The sequence below is a fragment of the Rhipicephalus sanguineus genome, chromosome 3, assembly GCF_013339695.2.
Source record: "Rhipicephalus sanguineus isolate Rsan-2018 chromosome 3, BIME_Rsan_1.4, whole genome shotgun sequence".
In the NCBI taxonomy this organism is placed as follows: Eukaryota; Metazoa; Arthropoda; class Arachnida; order Ixodida; family Ixodidae; genus Rhipicephalus; species Rhipicephalus sanguineus.
In genome coordinates this window covers 72,999,976-73,013,615 of record NC_051178.1, presented here as the reverse complement: position 1 = coordinate 73,013,615, position 13,640 = coordinate 72,999,976, and the positions used below count along the sequence as shown (strand labels likewise).

The window sequence follows — 13,640 nt, the reverse complement described above, 5'->3', positions numbered from 1 at the left end:
TAACTTTCCATCATAGTGTGGACACAAACACACCCTCTACAAAATGTCTGCGGTAAATATAGGCTAGAACATACCGTATTTAAATTTTCAAATCGATCTTCATTTAATCTGCCGCGTATAACAGAGCGCTAAATGGAGCACTTCGTGGCATCGAAATTCAAGTGGCTTGAATGTGCACAACCAAGTAGTAGTAGTAAAAACATTTATTGCCTATATAATGTTTCTGGGCAAGTGGGTGGGGTCCTCAGTCCAGGGCTCCACTGGCCTTTGCGGCTCGCTGGGCTTGGTCGAGCAGAGCCAGCTGGCTCTCCCGATCCTTGCTAGCAAGCCAGATCTCCCACTGCCTTGATACAACCAGAAAAATTTGGTAGGCCCCATGCAATGCGGGAATCGATTTCATGCGAAGCAGTCAGCGAGTGGCAGCCTACGCCGATCTTTTGCCTTTGAGCCAATCGTGACGAGGTCGATCGACGTCCTTGTGTGAACCGAGCAGCTGTGCGCATACTGTGGACTTACCGGGTACGCCGAGGTCAAAGGCGTGTAAAGAGTAGCTCATGGTTTGACGAAACGTCGGCACTCACGTTGTTAGAGCAGAGACGTCAGTTTCGTCGCCACAAAATGTACGCACACGGCGCGATGATGTGCCCATCATACGTGTCTGAGGTAGCGTACTTGCGCAACGCTTGGCTACAGTTTCCGGAGTCAGAGGCGTACATATATAATGTTTCTTACATTCATACACAGGCATATAGTCAACATTGCAATCACAATTGCAGTTATAATATATATATATATATATATATATATATATATATATATATATATATATATATATATATATAAAGGAAAGAAGTGTTAATTTCTAAGGGCTCGTTTTTCTTTGTTATACACAATATTAATGAGCACTAACAGACAATAATGCCAAGGAAAGTATAGGGGATGTTTTTAGTAGTAAATGTAACGTAAATGTGAAGAAAGAAAAGTGGACGAAAAGATAGCTTGCCGCGGGCAGGGACCGAACCTGCGACCTTCGAATAACGCGTCCGATGCTCTACCAACTGAGCTACCGCGGCGGCCATCCCTCCGTCCTCTTTATAGGGTATATATGTACATTTAAACGTGGGAGCGTCAGTCAGCGCCGCCAGTAGCCATGACGGCGAGTGTGGAACACTCTTTTTTTTTTTTTTTTGCCTGTTGGCGTCACGTAGCACGTGAACTTATTACGAGCTGGCAGCTGACCAATAATCCCTCGCATACCACCTGAAAGCATAAAGTCTGCCAGAACGAGACCCTTGCTATGAATGAAGGAAAGAAGTGTTAATTTCTAAGGGCTCGTTTTTCTTTGTTATACACAATATTAATGAGCACTAACAGACAATAATGCCAAGGAAAGTATAGGGGATGTTTTTAGTAGTAAATGTAACGTAAATGTGAAGAAAGAAAAGTGGACGAAAAGATAGCTTGCCGCGGGCAGGGACCGAACCTGCGACCTTCGAATAACGCGTCCGATGCTCTACCAACTGAGCTACCGCGGCGGCCATCCCTCCGTCCTCTTTATAGGGTATATATGTACATTTAAACGTGGGAGCGTCAGTCAGCGCCGCCAGTAGCCATGACGGCGAGTGTGGAACACTCTTTTTTTTTTTTTTGCCTGTTGGCGTCACGTAGCACGTGAACTTATTACGAGCTGGCAGCTGACCAATAATCCCTCGCATACCACCTGAAAGCATAAAGTCTGCCAGAACGAGACCTTTGCTATGAATGAAGGAAAGAAGTGTTAATTTCTAAGGGCTCGTTTTTCTTTGTTATACACAATATTAATGAGCACTAACAGACAATAATGCCAAGGAAAGTATAGGGGATGTTTTTAGTAGTAAATGTAACGTAAATGTGAAGAAAGAAAAGTGGACGAAAAGATAGCTTGCCGCGGGCAGGGACCGAACCTGCGACCTTCGAATAACGCGTCCGATGCTCTACCAACTGAGCTACCGCGGCGGCCATCCCTCCGTCCTCTTTATAGGGTATATATGTACATTTAAACGTGGGAGCGTCAGTCAGCGCCGCCAGTAGCCATGACGGCGAGTGTGGAACACTCTTTTTTTTTTTTTTTTTTTTGCCTGTTGGCGTCACGTAGCACGTGAACTTATTACGAGCTGGCAGCTGACCAATAATCCCTCGCATACCACCTGAAAGCATAAAGTCTGCCAGAACGAGACCCTTGCTATGAATGAAGGAAAGAAGTGTTAATTTCTAAGGGCTCGTTTTTCTTTGTTATACACAATATTAATGAGCACTAACAGACAATAATGCCAAGGAAAGTATAGGGGATGTTTTTAGTAGTAAATGTAACGTAAATGTGAAGAAAGAAAAGTGGACGAAAAGATAGCTTGCCGCGGGCAGGGACCGAACCTGCGACCTTCGAATAACGCGTCCGATGCTCTACCAACTGAGCTACCGCGGCGGCCATCCCTCCGTCCTCTTTATAGGGTATATATGTACATTTAAACGTGGGAGCGTCAGTCAGCGCCGCCAGTAGCCATGACGGCGAGTGTGGAACACTCTTTTTTTTTTTTTTTTGCCTGTTGGCGTCACGTAGCACGTGAACTTATTACGAGCTGGCAGCTGACCAATAATCCCTCGCATACCACCTGAAAGCATAAAGTCTGCCAGAACGAGACCCTTGCTAAGAATGAAGGAAAGAAGTGTTAATTTCTAAGGGCTCGTTTTTCTTTGTTATACACAATATTAATGAGCACTAACAGACAATAATGCCAAGGAAAGTATAGGGGATGTTTTTAGTAGTAAATGTAACGTAAATGTGAAGAAAGAAAAGTGGACGAAAAGATAGCTTGCCGCGGGCAGGGACCGAACCTGCGACCTTCGAATAACGCGTCCGATGCTCTACCAACTGAGCTACCGCGGCGGCCATCCCTCCGTTCTCTTTATAGGGTATATATGTACATTTAAACGTGGGAGCGTCAGTCAGCGCCGCCAGTAGCCATGACGGCGAGTGTGGAACACTTTTTTTTTTTTTTGCCTGTTGGCGTCACGTAGCACGTGAACTTATTACGAGCTGGCAGCTGACCAATAATCCCTCGCATACCACCTGAAAGCATAAAGTCTGCCAGAACGAGACCCTTGCTATGAATGAAGGAAAGAAGTGTTAATTTCTAAGGGCTCGTTTTTCTTTGTTATACACAATATTAATGAGCACTAACAGACAATAATGCCAAGGAAAGTATAGGGGATGTTTTTAGTAGTAAATGTAACGTAAATGTGAAGAAAGAAAAGTGGACGAAAAGATAGCTTGCCGCGGGCAGGGACCGAACCTGCGACCTTCGAATAACGCGTCCGATGCTCTACCAACTGAGCTACCGCGGCGGCCATCCCTCCGTCCTCTTTATAGGGTATATATGTACATTTAAACGTGCGAGCGTCAGTCAGCGCCGCCAGTAGCCATGACGGCGAGTGTGGAACACTCTTTTTTTTTTTTTTTGCCTGTTGGCGTCACGTAGCACGTGAACTTATTACGAGCTGGCAGCTGACCAATAATCCCTCGCATACCACCTGAAAGCATAAAGTCTGCCAGAACGAGACCCTTGCTATGAATGAAGGAAAGAAGTGTTAATTTCTAAGGGCTCGTTTTTCTTTGTTATACACAATATTAATGAGCACTAACAGACAATAATGCCAAGGAAAGTATAGGGGATGTTTTTAGTAGTAAATGTAACGTAAATGTGAAGAAAGAAAAGTGGACGAAAAGATAGCTTGCCGCGGGCAGGGACCGAACCTGCGACCTTCGAATAACGCGTCCGATGCTCTACCAACTGAGCTACCGCGGCGGCCATCCCTCCGTCCTCTTTATAGGGTATATATGTACATTTAAACGTGGGAGCGTCAGTCAGCGCCGCCAGTAGCCATGACGGCGAGTGTGGAACACTCTTTTTTTTTTTTTTGCCTGTTGGCGTCACGTAGCACGTGAACTTATTACGAGCTGGCAGCTGACCAATAATCCCTCGCATACCACCTGAAAGCATAAAGTCTGCCAGAACGAGACCTTTGCTATGAATGAAGGAAAGAAGTGTTAATTTCTAAGGGCTCGTTTTTCTTTGTTATACACAATATTAATGAGCACTAACAGACAATAATGCCAAGGAAAGTATAGGGGATGTTTTTAGTAGTAAATGTAACGTAAATGTGAAGAAAGAAAAGTGGACGAAAAGATAGCTTGCCGCGGGCAGGGACCGAACCTGCGACCTTCGAATAACGCGTCCGATGCTCTACCAACTGAGCTACCGCGGCGGCCATCCCTCCGTCCTCTTTATAGGGTATATATGTACATTTAAACGTAGGAGCGTCAGTCAGCGCCGCCAGTAGCCACGACGGCGAGTGTGGAACACTCTTTTTTTTTGTTTTTTTTTTTGCCTGTTGGCGTCACGTAGCACGTGAACTTATTACGAGCTGGCAGCTGACCAATAATCCCTCGCATACCACCTGAAAGCATAAAGTCTGCCAGAACGAGACCCTTGCTATGAATGAAGGAAAGAAGTGTTAATTTCTAAGGGCTCGTTTTTCTTTGTTATACACAATATTAATGAGCACTAACAGACAATAATGCCAAGGAAAGTATAGGGGATGTTTTTAGTAGTAAATGTAACGTAAATGTGAAGAAAGAAAAGTGGACGAAAAGATAGCTTGCCGCGGGCAGGGACCGAACCTGCGACCTTCGAATAACGCGTCCGATGCTCTACCAACTGAGCTACCGCGGCGGCCATCCCTCCGTCCTCTTTATAGGGTATATATGTACATTTAAACGTGGGAGCGTCAGTCATCGCCGCCAGTAGCCATGACGGCGAGTGTGGAACACTCTTTTTTTTTTTTTGCCTGTTGGCGTCACGTAGCACGTGAACTTATTACGAGCTGGCAGCTGACCAATAATCCCTCGCATACCACCTGAAAGCATAAAGTCTGCCAGAACGAGACCTTTGCTATGAATGAAGGAAAGAAGTGTTAATTTCTAAGGGCTCGTTTTTCTTTGTTATACACAATATTAATGAGCACTAACAGACAATAATGCCAAGGAAAGTATAGGGGATGTTTTTAGTAGTAAATGTAACGTAAATGTGAAGAAAGAAAAGTGGACGAAAAGATAGCTTGCCGCGGGCAGGGACCGAACCTGCGACCTTCGAATAACGCGTCCGATGCTCTACCAACTGAGCTACCGCGGCGGCCATCCCTCCGTCCTCTTTATAGGGTATATATGTACATTTAAACGTAGGAGCGTCAGTCAGCGCCGCCAGTAGCCACGACGGCGAGTGTGGAACACTCTTTTTTTTTGTTTTTTTTTTGCCTGTTGGCGTCACGTAGCACGTGAACTTATTACGAGCTGGCAGCTGACCAATAATCCCTCGCATACCACCTGAAAGCATAAAGTCTGCCAGAACGAGACCCTTGCTATGAATGAAGGAAGAAGTGTTAATTTCTAAGGGCTCGTTTTTCTTTGTTATACACAATATTAATGAGCACTAACAGACAATAATGCCAAGGAAAGTATAGGGGATGTTTTTAGTAGTAAATGTAACGTAAATGTGAAGAAAGAAAAGTGGACGAAAAGATAGCTTGCCGCGGGCAGGGACCGAACCTGCGACCTTCGAATAACGCGTCCGATGCTCTACCAACTGAGCTACCGCGGCGGCCATCCCTCCGTCCTCTTATAGGGTATATATGTACATTTAAACGTGGGAGCGTCAGTCAGCGCCGCCAGTAGCCATGACGGCGAGTGTGGAACACTCTTTTTTTTTTTTTGCCTGTTGGCGTCACGTAGCACGTGAACTTATTACGAGCTGGCAGCTGACCAATAATCCCTCGCATACCACCTGAAAGCATAAAGTCTGCCAAAACGAGACCCTTGCTATGAATGAAGGAAAGAAGTGTTAATTTCTAAGGGCTCGTTTTTCTTTGTTATACACAATATTAATGAGCACTAACAGACAATAATGCCAAGGAAAGTATAGGGGATGTTTTTAGTAGTAAATGTAACGTAAATGTGAAGAAAGAAAAGTGGACGAAAAGATAGCTTGCCGCGGGCAGGGACCGAACCTGCGACCTTCGAATAACGCGTCCGATGCTCTACCAACTGAGCTACCGCGGCGGCCATCCCTCCGTCCTCTTTATAGGGTATATATGTACATTTAAACGTGGGAGCGTCAGTCAGCGCCGCCAGTAGCCATGACGGCGAGTGTGGAACACTCTTTTTTTTTTTTTTTTGCCTGTTGGCGTCACGTAGCACGTGAACTTATTACGAGCTGGCAGCTGACCAATAATCCCTCGCATACCACCTGAAAGCATAAAGTCTGCCAGAACGAGACCCTTGCTATGAATGAAGGAAAGAAGTGTTAATTTCTAAGGGCTCGTTTTTCTTTGTTATACACAATATTAATGAGCACTAACAGGACAATAATGCCAAGGAAGTATAGGGGATGTTTTTAGTAGTAAATGTAACGTAATGTGAAGAAAGAAAAGTGGACGAAAAGATAGCTTGCCGCGGGCAGGGACCGAACCTGCGACCTTCGAATAACGCGTCCGATGCTCTACCAACTGAGCTACCGCGGCGGCCATCCCTCCGTCCTCTTTATAGGGTATATATGTACATTTAAACGTGGGAGCGTCAGTCATCGCCGCCAGTAGCCATGACGGCGAGTGTGGAACACTCTTTTTTTTTTTTGCCTGTTGGCGTCACGTAGCACGTGAACTTATTACGAGCTGGCAGCTGACCAATAATCCCTCGCATACCACCTGAAAGCATAAAGTCTGCCAGAACGAGACCTTTGCTATGAATGAAGGAAAGAAGTGTTAATTTCTAAGGGCTCGTTTTTCTTTGTTATACACAATATTAATGAGCACTAACAGACAATAATGCCAAGGAAAGTATAGGGGATGTTTTTAGTAGTAAATGTAACGTAAATGTGAAGAAAGAAAAGTGGACGAAAAGATAGCTTGCCGCGGGCAGGGACCGAACCTGCGACCTTCGAATAACGCGTCCGATGCTCTACCAACCTGAGCTACCGCGGCGGCCATCCCTCCGTCCTCTTTATAGGGTATATATGTACATTTAAACGTAGGAGCGTCAGTCAGCGCCGCCAGTAGCCACGACGGCGAGTGTGGAACACTCTTTTTTTTGTTTTTTTTTTTGCCTGTTGGCGTCACGTAGCACGTGAAACTTATTACGAGCTGGCAGCTGACCAATAATCCCTCGCATACCACCTGAAAGCATAAAGTCTGCCAGAACGAGACCCTTGCTATGAATGAAGGAAAGAAGTGTTAATTTCTAAGGGCTCGTTTTCTTTGTTATACACAATATTAATGAGCACTAACAGACAATAATGCCAAGGAAAGTATAGGGGATGTTTTTAGTAGTAAATGTAACGTAAATGTGAAGAAAGAAAAGTGGACGAAAAGATAGCTTGCCGCGGGCAGGGACCGAACCTGCGACCTTCGAATAACGCGTCCGATGCTCTACCAACTGAGCTACCGCGGCGGCCATCCCTCCGTCCTCTTTATAGGGTATATATGTACATTTAAACGTGGGAGCGTCAGTCAGCGCCGCCAGTAGCCATGACGGCGAGTGTGGAACACTCTTTTTTTTTTTTTTTGCCTGTTGGCGTCACGTAGCACGTGAACTTATTACGAGCTGGCAGCTGACCAATAATCCCTCGCATACCACCTGAAAGCATAAAGTCTGCCAGAACGAGACCCTTGCTATGAATGAAGGAAAGAAGTGTTAATTTCTAAGGGCTCGTTTTTCTTTGTTATACACAATATTAATGAGCACTAACAGACAATAATGCCAAGGAAAGTATAGGGGATGTTTTTAGTAGTAAATGTAACGTAAATGTGAAGAAAGAAAAGTGGACGAAAAGATAGCTTGCCGCGGGCAGGGACCGAACCTGCGACCTTCGAATAACGCGTCCGATGCTCTACCAACTGAGCTACCGCGGCGGCCATCCCTCCGTCCTCTTTATAGGGTATATATGTACATTTAAACGTGGGAGCGTCAGTCAGCGCCGCCAGTAGCCATGACGGCGAGTGTGGAACACTCTTTTTTTTTTTTTTTTGCCTGTTGGCGTCACGTAGCACGTGAACTTATTACGAGCTGGCAGCTGACCAATAATCCCTCGCATACCACCTGAAAGCATAAAGTCTGCCAGAACGAGACCCTTGCTATGAATGAAGGAAAGAAGTGTTAATTTCTAAGGGCTCGTTTTTCTTTGTTATACACAATATTAATGAGCACTAACAGACAATAATGCCAAGGAAAGTATAGGGGATGTTTTTAGTAGTAAATGTAACGTAAATGTGAAGAAAGAAAAGTGGACGAAAAGATAGCTTGCCGCGGGCAGGGACCGAACCTGCGACCTATATATATATATATATATATATATATATATATATATATATATATATATATATATATATATAGTTGATGTACATTATCACACAAACCCCTTGCCGCCCATTGTCAGAAATGGGGCTGCACACACTTCTTTAGCGACACGATGATATTTTCACGTCATAAAAAAGTGATTGCAAGAGAAGTCATCGAGGCCTTCCACATTCGAAGGAAAGGTAATGTGCGTGTCAGCTTGTCAATTTCACGCAGTGACGCAGAATTTATTTGTTCAAGTAGCAGCTGCAAATATGACATCTGCCTTTCCTATCGTGCAGTTTTTTGTGATGGTGTAGATCACCCACGTACAGGCCCGTAGCCAGGGAGGGTGGAGGGGCTTGGGGCTCAGGCCTCCCCCCCCCCCCCGGCTCCCCGAAATTTTGAAGTAGGTGTTTTTACCAAAAATAAATAATAAAAATCGGTATTTTTCACAAATAGTTAATGTTTTCAGCAAGTGCCCCCCCCCCCCGCCCCCCGAAAAATTTCCTGGCTACGGAGCTGCCTACGTATGCGTTTTTATTTCATAACAAAGATTTAGTTTCGAGTCAGCGCCTCTCCTGTGCTTCCAAATTCTTCGTCCTCGTTTCGTGAGCGCTGCATCAACCAAAGAAGAACGCACACCAACCAGCTCAAGTTTCAATTCTTTTGCAGAATATTGTTTTCAGCACTTCTGGCGGCTTTTCTTGGCTTCTGCTGGCTAAGGGACAGCTAAGCGTTTGCTTATGCTGGTTCGCTGTCTGCTAATCTTCGCAAGAGGGTGCTAATTTTGGCTAGTGGCGGCGAATGTTAGATAACTGTCGGCTAGTGTATTGCGTTACTCGACCCAACAGGAATGCGTGAACGACACCGCTTATGATACGCACGTCAGCACGTCGCAGCGTTCGTCTTTCCTCGACGAAACTGACGTGTGCGCTAGAGCGTTAGTGCCTGCGTTACGTAGGACTATAAACTTTCTTCAGGCATGACATCGTATACTCGAGGTGCGCGGTAAGGCCGCGTCACACACAGAATTACTCAATGAACCTTCTGCGGGTCCGAACAGCGCCTGCCAAAGTCGAAACTTGTGGCCCTCGGCCTCCAAAATTGTCCGCCACGCGCCGGTGCACAAACTCTGAGGCCTGCACTCGCACCTATCTTAGGGCGGAAATTTTGCAAGATTACGACGCCATATGTCATTCGGTCCGCACATGTCGTCGAGCTTTGGCCACCAAAAAACATGGCGAGCGCCTCGTCGACGCCGCCGCGCATACGCAGACTACCCACCCGCAAAAGGTCCATTTACGCAAAGGCGTCCATGCGCTTCGCAGCCCTTGTCTCAAAGGCAAAAATGCGGCATAGGCAGCTCGTTGCTGAATGCACAGCGTAACATCTCCACAGTGCATGGAATCTCCGGGAATAAACAATTTCTGAATCGGCACAGTTTAAACACCTTTAAGTCGTCTTATCTGTCCATTTTTGTTTTTTTCTGTTTCATTTGGAGCACGTAGAGGTTTTCGTGAGCAGCACGTAGGCGCACCTGTAAGTACCGCAAGGCTTATTCGCATGTTTTTCCACGTCGATGAACTGAACGGCCGTCTGAACTGCTTCCTCGACAAGGTTATCGTGGATGCCGCGAAGCCCAGCGAAGAGTCGCAGATGCTCGAACGCGGTGAGCTTCTCCAGGAGTCCATTGTTCTGAGGGCAGTAGCCGATGTGCGACTGCCACTGCGCAAGGCGAATGGCGGCAACCAATCGCATATTATTAGAGGGTTCTAGCATGCGCGCAAACTTCTTAGCGTTTATGCAGTATTCGGTTTGTACGGGCAGTAAACGTGAGTGCCAGTTGACGGAATAGACATGAAACAGACAAGCAATAACAGCCGGACTAGAGCAACCGCCGACTACAGTTACTGCATATCCCTGACTAGTTACTACCTATTCCTGACTTGCTACTGCTACGTGACTAGTTACTATCTCTCCACATGAAAACTAAGGGCCTCAGAAATATTCAAGCTTAGCTGTATTGTCATTCATTACGCCACCGATTCTACCGTAACAGTGTGGCTCTGTCTTATTATCCCATTTGCCCTCAAAGATAAAACTCATCCTGCTTTCCCGACATCCTCTTGGAATTTTCTTCTTTTAATCACTTACTCTATGTCACTAGTGGGATGTGCTCTGCTTTTCAAACTCAGCTGCATGATGAAGATTTATTTATTGATGTATTTATTTATTTATTTATTTATTTATTTATTTTTATTTACCAATACTGTAAACCATGAAAGGCTCCTAAAGTACACTCTTAAAAAAAGGGTGTCTGTACTGACTACCTTTGGGTGGTAATCGCCTTGCTACACATATGATGACCTTTTGGGGTGTCAAACGACTCCCTTCGTTCTTCAGACCAACGACTCCCTTCTTCACAAGCAGAGAGAGAGTATGTATTACTCCCAACGCAGGAGTCTACGCGACTACCTTTTATTTCCCGCTAGTACCTATAGGTAGTCAGGGTGACCCCTTTGCCATGGTAACGCTGACCCCCACTGGAGCGTTCCTTTGACTCCGTTGTCCTTAAGGACAGTGGTGTACGACTCCCCTGGCAAGAGTCACTGTGACCACTTCGTGGTACTCAATGAGACACTCTGCAGCAAATAATGCGTTTATTTTTCTTCTTGGTCGACATTGATGAAACTTGCTGAGTTTAGGTTTACTTATGTGGCGATTTCAAATATGCAATTATCTGGAAGAAAACGCAGTTTTAACACATAAACATTTCATGTGTCTTGATGAGCAAGCCTTTCCAAACTTGGAGAGTTACAAAGTAGATCGACATATCGCTATAGTTAGGGGATATAAACTGTATGCAATAGTTTTAAAGGAGTTTACTGCGCTGTTCTGGCATAATGTTCATGAACCCACTAGCCCACATACGAACTCGCGTTTTAAACCCACTTGAGTTAAAAGTTACGTAATATTGAACTCTCGTGAGCGAATCACCAGCTAGACATACACTTACTGGTCAATGTTCAGCATACTATGACTATTGTTAAGTGGTTTTAGAACATGCATTCTGGTTATGTTGCATACAGTTCCCATTTCAAATTATTGTGATATGCTTAATTTGTAACTCTTTCAGGTTTGTAACTCGTGCAGGCCTAACATGGCACATGAAATGTTTGATATACTTAATTAACGCGACATATAATAGTAAAAAAATGTTTGGATTTTCAAAATCAGCGTACAAATACACATAAACTAAACAAGTTTTATAGAGATTGATCAAGAATTTCAAGAGAACTTCAAATCAGAGCGAACACCATTAGGGTTTTTATCTGACAATCTACGAAAGTTGGTGCCGCTACCTCTTGTTACTCAACAAGGCACTTCCACCGGGCTTACTCAAACAGGAACACTGTGGTGGATGCATGACAGCCGCAACAAGTTTTTGTAGCAACTTTACAGTGGTGCACTCGATTCCTCTGGGGGAAATAAAATACTACTCGAAGTGTATATAGATGAGTCTCAGAACAATTGCCGCTCGCGTAAAACAATAAAACGTGTTTATTCTAGAAGAAAGTAAGCCATGCAACACGGAAACAGAAGAGATGCGGACAGCTCAAACGCTAGCGTTTGGTTTGTCTGTGTCTTTTCTCTTTCACTTCTGCATGCCTTCATCCTACAATGAATTCCTATAAACAAACTGAAATTTCTGTGATTCGTAAAATTATTCTCTGAATCAGTTTTAAACACTTCATGCCATTTCATACATGTTCACATTGTAATGACAACCTACTGTTTTATTAATAAGCACCTAAACTACAGGCACAACACCCTGCGAATAATGCGTAGTCCTTAGCCACGTCACCACCATTGTTAAGCATTACATATATATATATATGTGTGTGAGTGAGTGAGTGAGTGAGTGAGTGAGTGAGTGAGTGAGTGAGTGAGTGAGTGAGTGAGTGAGTGAGTGTGTGTGTGTGTGTGTGTGTGTGTGCGTGCGTGCGTGCGTGCGTGCGTGCGTGCGTGCGTGCGTGCGTGTGTGTGTGTGTGTGTGTGTGTGTGTGTGTGTGTGTGTGTGTGTGTGTGTGTGTGTGTGTGTGTGTGTGTGTGTGTGTGTGTGTGTGTGTGTGTGTGTGTGTGTGTCATTCCATGCCAAGTGTCCCAGACGTGGCGCTCGCACATCGCAGATTTTGCTGATAAAATTTGTGCCTTTTTCCTGTGCCACATGGAGTATTGTGGCAAAACACTCTTGCTCGAAAAAACTTTTGACAATCATGGTGCCCCCTCGAAATTCGCTTCTATTTATTAAACTGTACCTAATAGAAAAATGTGTATCAGTGATGCTACCAAGGACTTCTGATTTGGAGCAATTTTTGGAGCAGCAAAATTTCCGTTTTGGAGCACTTTGGAGCAGCAAAATTTTCATCTTGGAGCACTTTGGAGCAGATAATTTTGCATCTGGGAGCACTTTGGAGCAGTGAATTTTACATCGTGGAGTGCAATACAGAAGCATATTGCATTAACATTCAAGCACCTGAGTATTATTATGGGGCTCTTATGAAGGGTAGAAATATTTCGATTCATTGCAAATCTCATGGAAAAAATCAACTCAGGAGCATAGGCGTGCGCACAGGGGGGGCAGGGGGGGGGCGGCCGCCCCCCCCTCCCAATCACCTAAGAGGGGGGGCGCAAAATCTGCCCCGTACATTGACCCTTGCGACAGCAATTATATGGACACTCTCGGCGGATTTTTGCCGTCGCCGTTGCCGTAATTTTCCGTATAAAGTCCAAATTAATAACATCACAACGCGCATTCTAGCCGCGGGTAAAAGCTCGCGAGCACTGGCGACGAACGCGGCTGAAGCGGAGATTAAACTAGCCGGCCGTCTGTCTCCGCCGCACGGACAGTGATAACACCTTCCCGCGTGCGGGCCTGCCGTCGATCGCTCATCAAACGGAGAGGAAACGCCCTGCCCGTCTTTCGTAAGAAGCATGAAGGGACGCCAGGGGAGCGGAAAGGAGGTGGGGGCGAGCGCATCGTTCGAAGGGCGCAGTCGCTTGCGCGCGCGCTATCTCGAGGCATCAGGAGACGGCTCGTAAACTTGCTGCGCTCAGCGCTTACTTCGCGTTTAGAGAACTCAGAGCAAGAAAACGCTTCGGTTCCTGGAGGGGCCATATTCGCTTAAACCAGCGTTTTGTCGAGCTCGCGAGA

At 45.4% G+C, this 13,640-nt stretch overlaps 1 protein-coding gene across 1 annotated transcript in view; it reads right to left on the bottom strand.

Annotated features, from left to right (window-relative positions):
• Positions 1 to 13,640, bottom strand: part of LOC119386736 (phospholipid-transporting ATPase ABCA3-like) — a 71,745-nt gene that overhangs the window by 18,848 nt on the left and 39,257 nt on the right. Inside the window, exon 8 of the mRNA XM_037654020.2 lies at positions 9,963 to 10,150. Within this exon, the coding sequence (XP_037509948.2) occupies positions 9,963 to 10,150 (188 nt within the window). The remainder of the gene's footprint in view (positions 1 to 9,962; positions 10,151 to 13,640) is intronic.